Source organism: Peromyscus californicus, unplaced genomic scaffold, assembly GCF_007827085.1.
Source record: "Peromyscus californicus insignis strain IS unplaced genomic scaffold, ASM782708v3 Scaffold_8__1_contigs__length_139910024, whole genome shotgun sequence".
NCBI lineage: Eukaryota > Metazoa > Chordata > Mammalia > Rodentia > Cricetidae > Peromyscus > Peromyscus californicus.
In genome coordinates, this window is record NW_026294606.1 from 46,787,282 (window position 1) to 46,807,590 (window position 20,309).

The following is a 20,309-nucleotide window of genomic DNA, read 5'->3' on the forward strand; positions in this document are numbered from 1 at the left end:
ACTTTTAAAATTTTAATTTTAAAAAAGTAATTTTAGGAAAGTAATTCTGAAGTAATCCATCAGTTAACTTTTTTGAGTGGCTTGCAGAATTTTTTTTTTCTACAACAAATAATTAAATGAAATAGTTTAGTGCTGTTGACACTATTTAGAAAATACTGGGACATAAAAAAACAAAATAGCAGCAGAATGACAGTGACCCATACCTTTAATCCCAGCACTTGGGAGGCAGAGGCAGGTGGATCTCTGTGAGTTCAAGGCCTGCCTGGTCTACAGTGAGTTTCAGGACAGCCAAGACTACATAGAAAAACCCTGTGTCAAAAAAAAAAAAAAAGAAAGAAAGAAAGAAATAGAAAACAGACAATAATCTAAATGGAAGATGTTTTTAGCCTCTGCCTAACTACTTTTGTGTTTTAGCATCCATAGGATGAGATACACTTTATGGATACTAACCTGGCCCTTTCTGCAGATGTGGACATTGAGACCCACAAATGTCAGTGTAATCTGATATGGCAGAGCGACTTGCTGATTGAGCCAAGATATCCTTCATTCCTGCATGTCAGTTCCCCACTTTTCCCTTCTCAACACAGTCCTGCTTGGTAACTGCAGCTCAATAAATAGTTGGCTGCAGCACTTGTAAACATATGAAGTGTATGTAGAAGCAGAAGGAAGACAAGAATTTGTTTTGTGGACTCACCCAAAGAGAAGCAACAGCCACGAAATTGTTGGAGAGGGAGTAGAGAACAGGAGGGGTGCAGCCTTGCTGGATTCCACCCCCAGCTCCATCGCATCCTGCATATTTAATATTAGGTGATTTTAGATTCTGTCATAATTTCCTCATCTGTCAAATGGCAACCAAGGTTCATATTTGAGAAAGTACAGCTATAATTTTATATGACTTGAAAGCGTAAAGGACTTTGTTGGGGAGGGGTGTGTGTGTGTGTGTGTGTGTGTGTGTGAAAGAGAGAGAGAGAGAGAGAGAGAGAGAGAGAGAGAGAGAGAGAGAGAGAGAGAGAGATGCAGCCTCAGCCATGGGCAGTAGGCTTCCTCAGCTACCCTTGTCTGAGAACTGTTTCCAAGCCTGGCTTGTAGTTACCAAGTTGTCTCTTCTGTGACCTGATAGATACTGTGACTGGCATCACTTCTAATACTGAACCAAACTGTCAAAAAAAAATCTTTATAGAGATCTATTAAAAAGAAATCTGGTAAATGGAGAATGGTAACAGACCTTAGAGCAATTAACAAAGTAATTCAGCCAATGGGCTCTTTACAATCTGGAATTCCTTTGCCTACTCTCTTACCAAAAGGATGGCCTCTCATAGTTATTGATTTAAAAGACTGTTTCTTTTCAATACCACGTTGGGCGCCATTTGTAGCTTAAGTTTTCCTGCCTGGCCCACAGTCAGGACAAATCTCTCTCACCTGCCAGTCCCACAGCACTCAGACCCAACCAAGTAAACACAGAGACTTATATTGGTTACAAACTGTATGGCCGTGGCAGGCTTCTTGCTAACTGTTCTTACAGCTTAAATTAATCCATTTCTATTAATCTATACCTTGCCACATGGCTCGTGGCTTACCGGCATCTTCACATGCTGTTTGTCATTGTGGCAGCTGGCAGTGTCTCTCTGACTCAGCCTTCTACTTCCCAGCTTTATTCTCCTCCTTGTCCCGCCTACACTTCCTGCCTAGCCAATGGCCAATCAGTGTTTTATTTATTGACTAATCAGCAACATATTTGCCATACAGAACATCCCACAGCAGAGATCTCCATTAGCAAAGCACATACGTATGTCCTGCCAGTGACTTTCTGATGGTACTAGCTATCCCACAATCCTGTAAAGATTGGTGTATATTCATTATTTTGAGTGTTATGTTACCACTGGTTGATTTCCGACTTGTGAGCCCCATAACACTTTGAATAATGATAGCCAGCTATTAAAGGTACAGTGTAGCCTCCAGCCATCATATCTAGGTGGTGATTCTGTAATGTTTAGGATATGATTACTCATATGGAAAATTAGTTTTATCATCAAGAGACTGTCCTATTTAATGACAGCATTACTAAAAGTCTTTGAGGGATAAACAAATTGACCATGAAACACAAACATTTGTTGTTGAGATCAATGGCAGAAGCCTCCCTGGTTCCATTTAGAAGAGTTTGATGCCTGTCTTCAAAGGACTCGGCAGCACTAGCACAATACACACTTTGAAGCGGGGTGCTTTGTCATCCCCTGCCTTAGGCCTGCCTGCTTCTGGCATAGATTAGCAAAGCTTGTCTTTTTTTTTTCCTTTCTTCCTTTCTTTCTTTTTTTTTCATTCTTTCACAATGGAAGAGTTTTGCCTTAATGACCATTTCTATCCCACGAGAACAGAGCTTTACACACAGCTTAGCATTGATACTCCATATTGAGACAACTTCATTAATGAAAGGCGGATTCTGTGGGAGCCTTTGTTGCCACATTATGGTATTTGTGTCAGAACATTGTGTGCCCCACATCACAATGATGCAGGCAGACCAGCATCATGACAGGAAGAAATACAGCAGCAAATTAGCTCTGGCCAGGCATGACTTTTCTGCTCCTTCCTGACAGAAACTGAACAGTGACCAGCACTTCCTCTGACTTCTTCCTGAGGGGACCTAAAAAGAGGGTTCTTCATCATGTGTGCTCAGTCAGTAGGCCAAATATTTCCCCAACCACCTCTAGATCTTAGCTGCCATGTCTTCTATAAGAAAAATATTTCTCTGGTGTGTACTTGATGAGTCTAAACTCTCTGGAACACAAGCTTTTATGAAATTAGACATCATCGAGTGAGGCAATTTTACATTTCCAAACAGTCTTGAGACTGCTCAGTGGTACTTGGCTTGTGGGTAAACAATTCACTTTTCCTATTCTTCTTACTGTAGTCACTAATTGCATGACAATTAAGAAAAGGGAGACAGGGCGTCATAGAGACTCTGGAACTAACCCTTTCTTCTCACAGGCCAAAGAGAACACTCAGAGCTTCAGCCATGCAGAAATAGCAGAGTTCTTTCAACTGGAGAAGGAATATAGGCACTGTTCTATCCCGAGCTGACAGTGCCTCCTACCACAATTGTTTTCTGACAAAAGCCTAAACCACAGTGGACACGGGTTTAGGTGTACAATGATGGCACATTCTCTCTCCCCGAGTGTGCATGTTTGCTAAGTACCAATATTTCCTTCTGAACTTCAGTGTTTTTCTCTAGATTAAGATAGTATCTATGTAAAATTCACAATGCTAACTAAGTCCTTGGAATTTTGAATTGGTTTTGTGATTTCCTAGGCCATGGGCAGGGGGGTAGTCCTGAACTACATAAGAGTGGAGGGATTGAGCTGGGCACAAACAAGTGACCAAGAGCACATGCGTTCATTTCCTTCTGCCCTTGACAGGATGAAATGCGATTAGCTGTTTGAAGTTCCCATCTTGACTTCCGCACAATGATGGACTTTACCCTAGAATTGTAAGCTGAAATAAACACATTTCTATGTTGCTTTTTGTTGGGGTTTCTTATCACAGCAACAGAAATTAAATTAAACTAGGACCAAAATGAGGTAAGAAACACCCCCAGGAGGGATAACAAACCAGATGGAAACTATAGAAAGAAAGATTAAATTATTAACTAAGTCTTTGGTTTACAATTGGCTACAACTTGCTTTTGTTAGTTCTGGTACTAGAATAAAGTTTGTTTCTTTTACATACATATTGTTCTCTGGCTTTAATCGCTCTAGACAAAAAGGAAAGAAAAGAAAACAGAAAAAAAGAGTGGGAAGAATGCTAAAGAGTATCTACTTTATAATTGATTGACACTACTGTTGGAGAAGAAAATAATAATAAAACAAGTACAAGCTGAATATCGTAGCCTAGTTTTAGCTTCTGCGATGGCAATATAGATAGCTACTCCTCTACTTGACTTCTTTCAGTCAATAGTTTGCACTCCATCCCATAATCAGCCCATTTCTCATCTCTGGAAAATTACAGTAGAAACAAAATTACCACCTAGCAAATGTGTAGTGAAATGTATGACAGTTGATCTTGAAAAACGAGTAGACAAATAACAAAAATAAAAAATACATCCCAAACAGGTCTTTTTATTTAACATAAGGCCAAAGAAGCTATCAGGCATTGCTGAATACTGCCTACTAACTGTACAAAATAATGACTGCATGCCTCGCAAACACCAGAATATCCGCTGGAATGGAATAGAAATAAATAACTTCTGCTATAAACACATGAAAACATATCCAACTGTTATCTCTTTAAACATATTGTAAATAAAAAATTACCAGTACTTCTACAAAATAAATATTAAGAAACCATTGACATAGTTGAAATGCACTCATATAAATTAACAACTTTAATTACATTAGCCAAACAGACATTGGTTAAAGAATTGCATATAGTATGCAAAAGAACTCACAAAATAAAAATAAAAACAAACAAACATCAACCACGTAACATAAAAAGTTTTAGAACAAAATAGGTTTCAGATTATCTTGGCTTAATAATTATATTTTTCTTTTAAAGAAAAATATCAACCCATTGTCAATGCACTGTTTTTCAAAGCATTTAAATAGAGGGTAAAACCCACTGAAAATTAATACAGAAGAAATGATTCACTTTATGCATAAAAATAAATAATAATATAGCTGAGACATGTGATTCTGCTCTTGAAGATGTGAACAGCATCTTAGCATTCATTATCTCTGAGCCTTCCAATAACTTCTCTGTGTGACAGGGTTTAATTGAAACACATACAGTGTTCATCCCCAAAACCTCCTGCCCACATCTACAAGTTTCACTTATGTGGGCTTTGGGGGTGATTGAGCTTTTCTCTACATTGGAAAGAGAAATTGCCAAAAGGCCCATAGGAAATCATATTTTTCAAGTGACCACAATCATTTAAATTTATGTTTACTACAATTGAGGCATGTCTATTCTTTTTTTTTTTTTTAAGTCACCTCTTGAGTTCAGTCCCGCAAATGTGAAACAATTTTGCTTATTCTGTCATTTAGGAAAATGCAAGACCTCTCCTTGACAAAGGAGTGTGGAATCAATCTTAAATGAACATGAAATTGGCTGGTCTTCTAGGATAAGAAAATCTCAGTCATTGTGCTGGAATTTGCCTTACTTTTGGTGGGGGAAATGTCAATTAAGCTCACAAAGTATTTAATTTTTAAAGAGATACTGAGCACAGATGCTCTTCATAACTTCTGGAATTCATGTGGGCAGGTACTTAACAATTATCCTAGAGAAATTGAGGAGACTAGAAAGAGCCACTCTAATGCTAGGTAAAGTATACCACGCAGAAACTAAGATGTTAGACAGTAAAAGCTTTTTGATTTTGGACTGAATAGCCATTTGAAAGGACCAGTTGTTCACAAGACATTGTGTTTTCTGGGAGTGCTAACTATAGCAAAATAATATCTAATATGCTTAAAGATGTTCACAAATTTAAATTCTATTGCAAGGCCATACAAATTTGATGAGCTCAGATGTGGTTTATTGGTATGTGACAACCAAGTCACTTGATCCCCAATTAATACACTGTCCTGTGGAATTCATTTTTTTTTCTAGATTTAATTACTATGGTTACTAATTAAACACAAGCTTACCCCCAGTACATCTAGAATTTAAAGGGCTTTAAAAGATTACACATTCATCTCAGATGAACAAGAACTATAATTAGTAGTTTCATAAATCCTGCTCTTCCCATGGTCTAGATAGTTTCTGATATGGCACAGTAGACCTCTACACACTATTTCTATAGGTCCCAGTATTAGTTCCGGTACCAAGGAAACAGTTCAGAGGGCTCTAAAGTTTTTCATAAAAATTGGCAAAGTTGAACCTGGCCATCTACTTCCCCTCAATTTTCCACACCATGCCATCTGTCCCCACATGCAAGATCTCCAAGGTCAATGGACCTTAATTATAATTTATTTCTTATGCAGTACATGCATTTCCTGCATAAGACAGGGAGGGCCCCTGGAACACAGTGAGTATGTTTGCCCAGTAACAAGACTAAAGTAGATTGCCTACATACAGCCTAATATGATAATGTATATTGACTTAGTATATATAATATATATTGACTTAGGGCTTTTTGAGAGTTAAACCAGCTTTTGTAAGATTTAATTTCTCACTTTTATTTCATTTTCCTACAATGACTTTAATCTATGGACTGAATTAATGCTAAAAGTTTTAATATTTTATAAAATACTGAGGAATATAGTTTTTCTCAATTAGAGTTTTTCATTTTTATAAAGTTTTCAAACTTCAAACAAGTCCGTAAAAATAAGGCTCTGTATTTTAAATACATAAATGAATAATTTATTAGCTGTTTTAGACAAGCAAAACACTGGACTAAATTAGAAACTTGGGTTTAAGCATGTATTTGATATTTATAAGACAATCTTTTCAGTTTTGCCTCTGAAAAATACAAACTTACACATCAAGATTTTGGGCTGTAAAATAAAATATTAGAGATTTGAACAACTACCCTACTCCCTGGCTCCTAAGTACTCTCTCCCTTAACTTCCACTGTCTTAAATACTTTCCTGCTTGTTTTATTATTTAAGTAGTAACAACACTATTAAAAAAAAAAAGAACTTTTATTCTAGCCTAGAGATATTTTTTCCGAAAAAGTTTCTGATTTAAGATTGATTCCAATAAATAATAAATATAAGTCGAAAAAACTCAGCCCACTGTTTTTATTAACATCCCGTTTTCCCCACAGGGGATAACTTGTAGGGAGCAGGGGTGAGAAAGAGGGGGGATTTTATCTTGTACATTTAAAGAGGGCCTCGCTGGATACTCACTGGGATTTACAGGCTTTTTCCCATCCAAATATTTGAAATGTACCCACCTAATACAGAGTAAAAGCAAGAAAAATCTATCACTTATCCTTCTTAAAAATACTGTGTTTTGCACACAAACATTCATTGTTTTAAGAACATTTAAAAAAATGACAGCCTGAAGTGCTTAAAATGTGTATGGACATGGTACAATACATGTATATATACACACAGGTATGCGTATGCACAAGCAATGTATATATACACATACAAGCATGTAGTCTCATGAATTTGAACTTGATAATCCAACAGTGTACACTACTGTACATCCAGTATGAAATATCCTGTTTCATGGATGTAAAAAGAGTCAAAACCCAACCTCTCAGGTCTCTTAAGCCTGAACCCAACCCACCTAACTCGACCTTAAATCTTGACCCCTGACTCATTGATGGTGAACAATACCAACCACAGACAGACTGTTTAAAGGCTCACACAAATGTCTTTGGTGTATGTGTCTATTTTTAAGGTACAAAATAATAATAATAATTATAATTATAATAATAAAAATAGCTATTTTGTGTGCTGTAGCAGTTCTTTTATAGCTCACATGAAGTGCAGCTCTTAAACCCCACCCCCACCCCCACCCAAAGAAAATACTTGTTAAATAAGGATTAGACAGGTCAAACACCATTGTAGTGCAAATAGTAAACGATAAAAAAACAACATTTACAAAATATAGAAATGTTTGAATCCAACAGATGGACAAACATATTCCTTTCAAGTATCTCTCCTTGAAGAAAATAAAAATTAATCAGGTTACTCCCAATACAAAAAAGTCTCTCTTTTTGTCCTCTTTCAGGTAAACAGTTTCAAACCTATTAGGTTGCATAGTTCTAAGATCATAAGCACCTTAACGAAATGTAACTTGGTATTCTTTTTTCCTTGATCTTTCACTCTTTCCATTCCTGTTCTCAATGTTTTATGTTGATTTTGTCTTGTGGCAAAAGTGGTACAGAAAAGAAAATGTGACCACCTGCACAGAATTATTCTTTTACCAGTATGTGTATGCATGTGGTGTGTGGAAATACCTCTGTGTGTCGTGTATGTATGTGTGAGTGCGTGCGTGCGTGCGTGCGTGTGTGTGTGTGTGTGTGTGTGTGTGTGTGTGTGTGTGTGTGTGTGTTTGTATGTGTGTGTGCCTGTGCGTGTGTATGTACACGCTGAAATACAGAGATAGTGTCACATAGACATACTTATGACCTGGGTATCTGGGTGGGACTGGCCCTTTAAAACTCATGGCTTTCTAGACATTATTTGGGTTGTGCTAGCCCACATTACTGCAGAATAGACAAGTAGACTTCCAGGCTCACAAGGGAACCGCAAGAGGCAGGAGAGAGGACAATACCCAGTTTGGATAAAACTGATGCCATCAGTTTGGTTTTGGAAGAAATGAAGGGTACACCATTCTCTCTTTTCCTCCCAATCCCTGTTTCCTTCACTGCTTCATCTCTGAGCCCTGGCTTAGGATATTTTTCCACAACTTCCTTCATCTGTTTCATAAGGTTTTGTTTTCAGTCTAGTTTTTGTTTTTGTGGGGTTTTTTATTTCTATTTTTCTGGTTGTTTTGTTTAATTCAGGTATCTTATATTTTTCTTCATTTTGCCACTGTCTTCTCTGGACTTTCTAGATCCATTTCCTCTGGGACCTGGCAACTCTAGGAGCAGCCACACTCCTCCACAATCATGTTCTGAATGTCCTTTTTGATGATGTTTTGACCATCATCATAATATAGCATGGACATGGGTCTCAGCTTGGTGGGCACACAACATGACTTAAGGTTGGCAAAGGGGCTATGACCCCTCATGCGGTAGTGGTTGATGACTGTTGAGTGAAAAGAGAGAGAGGACCCAGAGGTGCCTGCTATGTGGCTTGGGCACTCACCCTCACAATAGTTGGCATGATAGCCAGAGGGAGCAATGATCCAGTCATTCCAGCCAATGTCCTTGAAGCTGACAAAGAATTGTTTCTTACAGCAGATGTTGACCTTGCCATCACACTCCAAGCCCCGCCTACGCCTGCGGTGAGGATGGTCTTCGGACTGCCTAGCCTGAAGCATGAGGAAAGGTCTATGTGATTGTTCCTTTTCCTCTTCCACTGCTCCATCACTTCCATCTTTCTTCTTCCCATCTCCATCCACTTCTTTCTTCTTCTTCTTGCCCAGGAGCACTAGGCTGGCACCACTCTCCTGGCACTGCTCACAAGCAATCCGCACATCCAGGGAACTCTTTCCCTGATCCAGCAGGCGCTGGATGCTGCTAGACACTGGAAAGATGTGCCAGGTACTCTTCCGAGCGTCAACCACTTTCTCTGATAGCAACAGTTCACTCCTCTCCCCCTTTAAGCCCATTTCCTCAGCCTCATCCCCCATGTCCAAGCTGCCCTGTGGGTGCTTCTGCTGCTGAAACAGACGGATGGTGACTTTGGTCCTGGTTCTGTTGGCCTTGGGGACTTTCAGAAAGAGCCAGACTTCTGCACGCTCCACGACGGACAGGTCACTGCCTTCCTTGGAAATCTCGAAATGCAGTGTCTTCCTGGCTGTACCTGAAGATAAAACAAAACAGGAGAGAGAAAAAAGAGAAGGCGTGTTAATTGAAAATTGTACAGCTATCAATAACTTCAGGCAGTGAGAATCTTGTTATCTATTTGACACACGATGTTCAGTCAGCAATTTACAGCCCATACATGAGATAAGCCTGTTTCCATGTGGCCACTGAATGGAAAGGGGTTTTACAGCTTTGAAATGATTGAAGAAAAATAGTATTTTTTTACATGTGAAACTTACCTGAACGGTAAACTTTAGTGCCTGTAAAAGCAGTTTTATTAGAACACAGTCCTGTGTGTTTCTTTGTATGTTGCTTGTGACCATGCTTCACTTACACAGAATTGAGTAGTTATGGGAAACCCAAACAGAGGCAAGCATATAGGCCTCGCTCTGTGATGAAAGAAACCTGAACTTCTGCAACTCCTGAACTTTAGTTTAATCTATGAAATGGGAATGATGTAGTAACCTTTGACAGATGATCTCATAGATTTGACAGGATCTAACGGAGTCACATAAATGAAAAACCCTGGAAGCCTTAGTAAGTTGTGGAACTATTTTCCCACAAAAATCCAAAAACCCTGTCCCTAGCATCTATGTGTGGGTCAGTGTGGGCCACATTTTCTTCCTGTCACTACCTGGCCTAATCTGTCTGTCAACGTGTGCTGAGTTACAGCAGCAGGGTTTTCACCAAGTGACCCCCAAAGCTGAGTCAGGCCTCTCTCAAGTCATTTCTCCATTAAGCAGTTAAAGAAATCTTCCCTGAAAGTGGGTCTGATCACAGCTGTCCCTTCTGTTGTGACGGTTTGTTTTCAGTATTTAACAAACTCCCCATGACTTTGGACTACGCACCTCATGTAAGTCCATGTCCCTATGGTCCAGCTCTTTAACCCCTTGTGAACTCTGTACTCAACCCACCTGTAGCAGTGACACTGGCTGTTCCGGTGTCATCCCAGGTCAACCAAAACAATGCTTCTGTTAATTCAACTGGACACCATTTTCCACTGCCTCCCTTCTCCTCACTTACCCTCACACCAATTTAGTTTAGGAAACCAGCTTAGGTCATATCTATCTTATTCACTGCCATGGTGTAATACGCAGCAAAGGATAGGTAATTACTAGATTACTAATTAACAAAGGGGGGCATATTAGCATTGAGTTGCCTTAAATTAAGAAAGCAATTCCTACCTCTGAATCCCTTATTTTTGCCTCTGTTCATTTAGAATACACCAAATAAATACCAAAGATATACTTCACTTTCTGCTTTTAAAACAGAAGAAATCCCAGAAACCACTCAGATCTACCTAGATGTAGAGCCAGAAACTTGCTATTTCCTTCTCTTCTCACAGACACTTGTAGATTTATTATGCAGTCTCATTTATGATAAGAAACACGTGTCCAGACTAGAATTCTTTGATTGAGTATATATTTCCCTTTGCTTCCACGTTACCATCGGGAGGCATATAAAAGCATGCTCTCTTTTACCTAATCGTGTCCCTACTCATGGCTGTCTGCTGTACACGGATCACACGTACAGTCTGGGAACAATCTTCAAGAGGTTCATCTATGACATCACAGTTCCCTAGGAGGATCTCCCTAACTGGCTTCCATAGTTAACAGAAATCCAGCTCTACTCGGCAGTAGAGACCTTCAGATGTTTATGGTACCATAAATTTCAGCACAGTCTCAAGTGCGCTGCAGCAGAAGGAAAGCTCTTCTGTGCATGGTACACTGTAGATTCCAAGCTCAATCTAGCACTGTACACTGTGACAACAATACTGGTAAGTTCACAAAGGCAAGGGCCAGGGAGCACTGACTACAGGCATGGAGAGACCCCTGGCATCTGCCTAGAAGTTTGCCAGGAAGATGGGGTAGCAGAGGCATTCCTCTGGGTGATTTCACATTTTGGCTAGGAGTCAAAACAAATAATTAATAGATTTTGATTCCATAGTATATAAGAGCACAGAACAGTGAGAAAGGAAAACATGGTGACAGTTTTTAAAGTGAATTCTGCTTCACCCTTTGCTAAGTGAGTTCGTTGTTGATTATTTTTATAAGAAAGTAAATTCTCTAGGAAGCAAAATCTAAGATGGAAATTGCAGCACACTATGAGGTTGTTAGGGCACATGAGAGTAGAGAGGCCCAGAAAGGTTGGGGTAAAGGAGGGATAGGGTACAGGGGGCCTGGAAAAGTACATGCTCCTCCACTGAAGGGACACAACTGCTATTCCTTTGGAAAATATTAGCTACCTACCTGTCGTTTTCCTTCCTGCCTCCAAGCAGAACCCTTTCTGAAATTCTGAGCTGTGCAGGGTGTCAGTCCACAGACAGAGAGAATAAACGTAGCAGCTAAATTTGAGAAGTCAGAAGAGGCTGCCTTCTTTCTCTAGGAAACAGCTCCTGACTAGCAAAGGTTCACTAGGTCTCAAGTAAGGCAACCTTCTCCCCAACTCTGTTCTGTCCCCATCCACCCTTGGCATGGGTGTGAGGGTAAAGAGGCTGAGAGCAGTGCTGACCTGCTCAACCTAGGCTTCCCATAAACGTCCTGGGCTGACGGCAGATGCTGGGGTAGGGGACAGGAGAGGCTTACTTGGCATGCTAGAATAAGTGACTGTGCATACGAATTGCTTTTTATCATGGCCAGCAAGGCTGAGGCCATGTGCTCCCATCACACAGCCCGCAGGATGGCCCCTTATTTCATGGGAACAAGTTTCTACTGCCTGGGGTAGCTCCGCCCCTTCTTCACAGGCGGCTGTACTTGGAAGCAAATGATTTAGTGTTCCTGCAGGAGGATCGTACAAAGAGAGTCCTCATTACAGGGGGCTCAGTCTGTCAGGTGCTGTTACATTAGGCTCAGAGAGTCATCATCCAACGACTCTCAGGCTGGTCTTGGCTGACAATTAACTGCAAGCCATTGCCTGTGTGTCACGGGGAGGCAAGGGTGTTGATTTCTGCCACAGTTTAATTACCCAGCCGAAAGCCTCTGCTCCTGTATTTGTTTCCTCTCCAGCTTGCTTCATCTCTCCCCCATATTTCTGACATTTGGATTTTCCCCTCCTAATTGACATGCCTGTCCCCTCCTTCTCCTGGTGTCCATTTCTGGAACTGCTATTTGTGTATTGCATGATATTTTATCAGGGAAAAAATAAAATTGAGATCCAATTTCATGAAAATGCTGTTGCCGTATGCCCAGGAGGACAGGGGGAGGAGAGAGTCAAGTCTTCCTCCGTCTACCTCATGCGCAGGTACATTTTACAAGTTCTATTGTATTCTGACTTGTTAAGCAGTGCATTTTTTTTTTACCTTAGCTTTCATTGTAGAAGGGTGTGGGGAGAGTGAGATGGATGGAAGCTGAAGTGGATTGACTGTTTATCAGACCTGTTGGTTTCAGAAATATATTACAGCTCTCAGGTTACTTACATAAGGATGAAAAATATAATTAGCAAATATTATACTCCCTTTATTTCTATTACCTGAGAGAAATTGCTATATTGCAGTGACGCTTCCAGGAGACCCCAAGCTGGAACATGTAATGATTTGGAAAAGGAAAGAAAGATATCTAAGGCTGAGGTGTTTAGGATCAACTTCCCATCCGTATCAGGCCTGACTTACATATCTGGTGCTGTAAAATCCTGAAATAAACGCCTTCCCATAATGCTGCGTAAGCAAGTATGGCAGTCCTGTGTCCAGGTGTGTGCCGGGCTCCTCCACCAGGCCGAAGCTCCCCAGTTAAAGCTGCTGGCTCTCTAACCTTTCATTAACTACTCCCTGTAACGTTCTTTTCCTCCTCTGTGCTATTTTCTGTCCTGAGGCTTGTGAGCAAGGCTTGTATCACAGCCTGCTCTGTCTGAGTAATTCACTAAGAAAGTCCCACGCAAACCCATGTGGGTGATAATACCTCATCACTTAAGCCCCTGTGAGCTTGGTGGACACACAGCAAAGCAGAAGAAAATAGGCAGAACATTCCGTAGGAATACATTTTGTACCTTATAGGGAATACCTTTGAAATGCTGCCTGGGGGATGGGCTAGACAGAAAGTCTACGTCAGCCTAAAGGAAGAGTGTTTGTAGCAATTCTCTTTTGCTTTCAGGACTTTTCACTAGCTTGGTCACAGAGGTATGCCAGGGCTTAAGTAAGCAGGCTCTTTGTTCCCTTCCCCAACATTAGTGTGTAAATGCCACATACACAAAAGTCCAGGTATCAGATTTGTGAGTATAAGACCATTTTCATTAAATAATCAATATACACACAAGTTTCAGCTGACTTTAGCCTGGTTTTCCTCACCAACATCCTGGGTAAATATGCTGCCCTTTTACAAATAGGTAATAATGACATCTCTGTTAATATAGAAAGCCATGTCATTCATGGTGCACATTTAAACTCACCGTGAGGGGAGCTCAGCTCTTCTGTAAAATATGTGTTACTCTAATTTTCCATTCTTCGTCAAGTTTCCCTGTGCCTAGATACAGCATAGTCAATAGCATAAAGGGCCAGCATTACAGCCTGTGTGTTCTCTGAGGCACTAAGTCGGCCTCTGGATGGCTTCCAGGGGTTTCTGCAGAAGGCAGCAAGTGAGGTCTGAAAGGTTATTTTTCCCCCCGTCCTACAATAGAGAATCTCGCTTACAGCAAGCATATTAGCTTGCTTCTATGAATTATCCTGTCTAAACTTTTGGCTTTAATACCTCTCATTGGGATCCATTTTTGAATTATTGTAAATCTTCAGGCCCGAGTAACTTATCATCCATTTAAATAATGATTAAAAAAAGGATTAAACCTTTGAAAAAAGAGGAGTCTCACTTCATAATATATATAGAAAAAAATTCTCAAGATTCAACCCAGAGAGTTTTCCCAGAGTTCCTCAAAACTTTTACACTTTTAATTTTGGACCTAGGAACCAGTCAAGCATGGAGACTTCCGAAGTAAAGTGAAGAAATCATGCTCAAGTTTGATAGAGCAGAAGGGCCAAGGCAAATAAGTATTTTCATGAAAAGTGGGAAGGTACTCCTTCTCTCCATGTGAAAACTGCATCTCTCCCCTGCCATCTCCTATCCCTACTACACTACACCCACTCCACAGGCAAAAAAAAAAAAAACCAGTGCTCATCTCTTTGCACATCCTTCCCCCACGGTTTCTCTCCACACTCTCAGCTGGGAAACAAATGCGTCCTCAGCAGCTGAACTCCATGTTCCTACTAGGCGTTAAATAAATAGTCTTTTTTTTTTCTCCCTGTTGGAAGTCACTTGTCATTTTTGTCCCTTGTGAAAAGCATTGATAAGGCAGGCAACTAGGAAGCAGAATTGGGGGGGGGGGGGGTGGAAGATGTTTTTGTAAAACCCAGGCGACCGTATTAGGGAGAGACTGTGCTCACATCAGTGTGGCTGATGATTCACACACATCCCAAGCCCTGTTTTGTTTGTTTTTGAAATGTATCACTCCTCTGTGGCCGATGGAGCTGTGGAATATTCACGTGGACCACAGCGTTCCTATTGCTGTGTCTCTGTCTCACTTAATGTATCACAGGTACTTGTGCACCTCCCAGCCCATAAAATCTTAACTCTTCAGGAAGATGGGATTGTGGGGAGGAAGTAACTGATAAGCTTCCAGATTAAGGTGCTGCAGCTGGGGTTTCAAGCGGGCACAAAACTGCTTTTTCCAGATTAGCTGATACAGAGATGAAGATTTAGGGATGCGCCCTCTTGTGGCCAATCTTTTCCAAAATTCAGATAAGTGTGAAACCTTAAAGGTTCAGAGGTTCACTGAAGTGTAATTCACAAGACAGGTCAAAAGAAAGGCAGGGAATGGAGCTCTGGGAGTTTACTCCATTTTAAGATGGCTTTCTTGGGGTGTAGAGAAGCCCTCTTCAGGTGATCTCATGTCTAACTCAGATCTTCTGTACCTGGTGTCCTCCAAGAGGGGAGAGGTATGCTACTTTAGACAACACCTGGGCACTATTTATTCAGGCATCACTTTTTTGTTTCTCTATCCTATGTAGCAGGCACTCCAGTAAGATGATTGTGAAAATCAGCAACTAACCATGGCAGACTGACTATGCAGACTCAATGGTAGGCTGTTACCATACAACTACTATAACAAAGCAAAAGTAATAAGACACAGTGTATCGGCCAAGAAGTCCTCTGATCTCAATTTCATTGAGAATTTAAGTCATAGTTGGATTGGCTTTACTCATCCACACTGCCGTTCCTTTGAAGAAAAGGGAGTACTGAGAGTTTGGGGCCAGCCATATGCTAACTTTGCGAAGCACTCTTGGGTGACACCTATAAAAGTAAAATCAACTTTTTTTATTGGAACAGATTTCAGAGAGCTTCAGAGTGAATATCTGCTTCTTAGTCAATGCAATCCAAATCAAGTCCACAAAGCTGAACTACTTCCTACCTGAACACAGTAGGGCAAATTCAGTTAAAAGCTTAAGGTACTGTCGTCTGGCAGTCTCTTTATTTTTACGTTTGTTTTTTTGTCAGCTTTATCGAATAATCTTGAGTGAAGAGGCCAAAGGGGAAAACAAAAAAACATCCCGTAGCAGGAATCCTGATAGTAAAAGGCACATCTATGGTGTGCTTACAGGTGACATTCAATGACTGTACTCTATGTTGTACAAATAGTTACAAAAAGAAAAAGAAAAAAAAACATGCTCTTTTCTATTCTTGAAATATGTTCATGTACTACATAGAAAAGTAGAGCTACTCCAAAAGCAAGAAGACAGATCTTTGCCATTCATTTTTATGTATTTTCTCTAATTAATCAGATGATAAATATGTTTCCTGCATAGGCAAAATGCTTATATCATACTCTACACTATTTAGAGAGTAGATTGTCTATGCTATGATCCTTATTTACATCTATGAAATTATAATAAATCAACTTGAAGTCAATGTGTGCTTCTTCTCACATGAGAAATAAGCAACTGTAACAAACACACCATGTTCCTGGACTAGAAGGAGTTTCCACTTACAAATTTTACACTCAGTCAATGTGTGAGTCCAGTGAATCACCGTTGTAAATAGTAGCTCATTTTCTCTCAAACTAAACAACAGAGTGGCAAAAATGACAAGATCCTATTTAACTGAGAGAGTCATTAGCATTGAGAGGCCATAAGTAAGAAAGAGTATAAATGGCCTATTATTTGCCAAATCTCTAACTGCCAAGCGATGAATTTTCTGTAGAAGCCCAGTAAGACAGAGGGTAGGACAGAGTGCTGGTATCCACTGTGCAGTTAAACATGGTGGAAGTCATATGTATAGTCACATGATACAGTTAAAACCAAGATAGTAGAAACTGCAGCTGAGGCCAACATAGGTGAAGGTTGTATAGAAAAAACATGCAAGGACCAGGACCAATCTTCTACAGCACAGAACCCATCCCATGCACACCAGCCAATGTGATTCTCTTGCACCTTCATATTATGAAAGCTGAAGAAAATTAAGTGTCAACCTGAAATGTCCAACCTGTCTTTTTGTTCAGTAAGGTTCAGAAAATAAAGTCACCATGACCAAGGTTTGGGGAACTGTATCAAGAAGGACCTGGTAGGTAAGAATGTAGGGCATGGATAGAGCTAACCTGCCTAGGAAACTGCTGGGGTAGCAAGGCTTCTCCCAAGGAAGAAGCCACCAAGCCAGCAGCCTGTGGAATCCCACCCTACCCACCCCCCAAGGATGCCCAGGTCTTGCATGGCTTTCTTGAAAACAGAACATCTGACTCAACAGGTTTTCAGGATTGGAAATTTTGAGTGTTGCCTTAATTGTTTATACTGCTGCAGCAAACTTTTAAACAAAATGCCGGGAGTCCCTGCACATACTTTACTAGCCATATGCTATACCAAACAAAACAATGGCATTCCTTTCAAATGGCTTTGGCAAGGGATCCTATTCCTTAGCCTAGCATTTACCATGAAAGTGAAAAGGTATTATTAACCCATCTGTACGCCAGCTCCCACAGACTTACAGACTTGTAGTAAGATCTGTGTCCTCCTGATGGTATGAACAGCCAGTTCCAAGTCTAGGGCCTCGGCTTTAGACAGGTACTTTCTACACAGCAACAGGTTAGTTTCTGTGTTCCTGAGCCAATGATTAGAATCTATTCAAGTGCTTAGTAAGTCTTAAGTCTTAAGGGTTGAGTAGTTCATCACAGTGTCTGAGAGCACACTGTCAAGGTTGCATTCCTTGGCAAAAAAGTTCTTAGTAACTTTACAAAGAACGAAACTGGGTTGGGGGTGAGGTTCTTTGGCTTTTGATGCTGTTGCTTTTGTTTTTATTTTGTTTTTATTCCGAAAGCAACGCTATTCCTAAAGTAATCGCTAATTCAATGCTAACTGCCCTGGGAGTTGCTCTTTCCTGTCTTGGGTGGATTGTGCACAGAGGCAAGCTTTCCAGAGGTGAAAATGATTGTCACTAATAAATATGCCCCGCGTCTGGCTCCGATGTGGCCCCAGATCAGACATTTAAAGGAGATTTGTTTTCAGACCGTGGCTTCATCCGTGCCTTTGCACCCGGCCCCCAGGCACTCTCACTCCTACCCCAGAAAAACTTTGGATGGGGTCCAGATGCTGCCTCTGCACCCCCAAACCCCCAAATGCCCTGCTTTCATCTGGCTGCTCAGATCTGGTTTCCTAGGCAGGGCAGCTAGGGAGCTCCATGCAGAATGCCTTCCAGCTCCAGACTGGCCCAAGAGCTTCCTCTCTGGGTAACCACTGAATTTATTCAGCAAGTGTAAGCTAGCCATCGCGGGGCAGGGCTCCCTGGCAAAGAAGTCCTCTCCCCCTCCTCTGCCTCTCCGGCGCCACCATCACCTAATAACTAATAACCTTCCCGGGCGGTCGCTAGCGGGAGGGGAAGAAGTTCCTGCTAGGACTGTCAACGAAATACATTTCCCTGCCCCCGTCCCCACCCCCAACGCCAGCACCCACCTGACTCGGCAAAGGTGATGATCTCCGAGGTCTGCTCCATGAGTTCATTCATTTCGGCCCTCCTGCCAATGTCGTCCTCTATCTCCACGTACCCGTTCTCCCCCACTTTGCCCACATGAAGCTTTCTGATCGCGTTGAGAAGCGCCGCCTTGGGCACCGGCTGGGTGACATCGGGTCTCTTCTTCAAGTGCAGCATGTTTAGGATGTGTTTCTTGACAGCCTCTACCATCTCTGGCTGAGAGTTAGGTCCATCCTTCGGAAGGGTGGCCAGCGCACAGGACGGGCAGTCCGGGGCTGCGCCGTGCCCCTCGGGTCCTGGGGTGGGGGAACTCCTCACTATAATCCAGCAACTTGCCAACAGAAATCCTCTCAGCCAAAGCAAGGGCATCCTGGCAGCAAAAGTCGTAGGGTTGCCTTCTTTAAAGGCCCTGCTTTTCCTCCTACCCTCACGCACAGGTTTTTTTTTTGTTGTTGGTTTTTTGGTTGTTTTTTTTTTTTTTTTTGGACTTTTTTTTTCCTTCTCCTCTTCAGCAAATTCTCTGGAACAAGAGCAAAAAGTTTTCTGTGAAGTTTTGTTTGCAGGTTCCCTCTCTGAATGCAGTCAGTGCTGTAGGTTTGTGGCTCTCAGGGAGGAGAGTTCTGACTGTCTCCGAGTAAAAGAGAAGGAAGGAGGGAGGGAGAGAGGGAGGGAGGGAGAGAGGGAGGGAGGAAGGAAGAGACAGGGTGGGGGGGAGACAGAGACTGAGAGAGGATGGGAGGGAGAGAGACAGGGAGAAAGGAGAGACGGGGAGAGAAGACAGAGGGAGAGGGGGAGAAAGAGAGGGAGAGCAAGGGAGGGGGAAGGGAGGGAAGGGAGGGAGAGAGAGGGAGAGAGGGAGAGAGAGAGAGAGAGAGAGAGAGAGAGAGAGAGAGAGAGAGAGAGAGAGAGAGAGAGAGAGAGAAACACGGATTGGCCCTAAGTGAGTGAGTGAATGGAGAGGGAGGGAGGGCGGCTGTGAGTAAGAGCTGTGACTGGGGAGGAGGGACTGCCCGTTTCTGACAGGCTGCCTTCCTTCTGCTCCTTGCTCCCTCACGCACACCTCTCTTCAAATCCTGCCATTCCCTGGGGGTGTGGGGGGGGGGTGATTCTTCAGTCCTTTCTACAATAAATGCTCCTAATTCTGTTCACTTTTGGTCTAGGGGTTTCTTTCTTTTTCTTCTACTTTTTTTTTTAACTTCTTTTCATCTTTCTCTGCTCAGTCCGTTTCACCTTCCTTCTTTGGAAGGGAAAATCCAAACCAACCAAATGCACTGTCTCCATTCACTGAGGTAACATGATTGGAAAGTGTGCCCCCAAAGTCCTCTCCCATGACCTCGCACTACTCTGGAGTAAGCACCCACCTGGCCTTGATGTGGGGCTGAGGGAAGTCCTCAGTAGATCGCACAGGTCAGGGGACTGGGTCTGGGGCAGAGGAGCTGCCTAAGACAGCTGGTTGTTCTGCCTGACAGAATCCAGAACCATTCCTTTCTGCCATTCATTCATATTTAAATGTCCAGGGTCCTCACGCCAGCAGGGGATCCAATGGGACCTGGAGCGCAGCAGAACTTTTGTCTGGGGTCATCTAATACACTCTGCTTTTGCCAACTGGGCACCACAGCAGGGCATTGGAAGCTCCCTTGGGCAAGCAGCATTTTACATGCCCTAATCAGAGAAGGTACTCACTTTTCTCTCTCTCTCTGCCCTGGATGCACACATATTCACAAATTATAGCCTACTGTCCCTTGTCCTGGCTTCACAGATAAAGCACAGAATTAATTTGGCCTTTCTCACATTCTTTCATAAAAAGAGTGTACTCTTACCATGTGAATAACTGGCCTATGGGGAGAGAATCTCTAAAATGTATTTGTCAAATTCTTTTTCTCTGGCATGTGCTAGTTTTGTTTTGTTTTCTGTGCGCACACACCACCACCACCACCACCACCACCACCACCACCACC

At 41.8% G+C, this 20,309-nt stretch overlaps 1 protein-coding gene across 1 annotated transcript; it reads right to left on the bottom strand.

The window, feature by feature from the left end:
- Nucleotides 1-4,089: 4,089 nt before the first annotated feature.
- Inhba (inhibin subunit beta A) lies at nucleotides 4,090-20,283 on the bottom strand. Its single transcript, XM_052727658.1, has 2 exons — nucleotides 18,333-20,283; nucleotides 4,090-9,413 (listed from the first exon to the last, which is right to left on the bottom strand). The coding sequence occupies exons 1-2, from the start codon at nucleotides 18,718-18,720 to the stop codon at nucleotides 8,527-8,529; spliced, it is 1,275 nt and encodes a 424-aa protein (XP_052583618.1). The 5' UTR covers nucleotides 18,721-20,283; the 3' UTR covers nucleotides 4,090-8,526.
- Nucleotides 20,284-20,309: the final 26 nt, after the last annotated feature.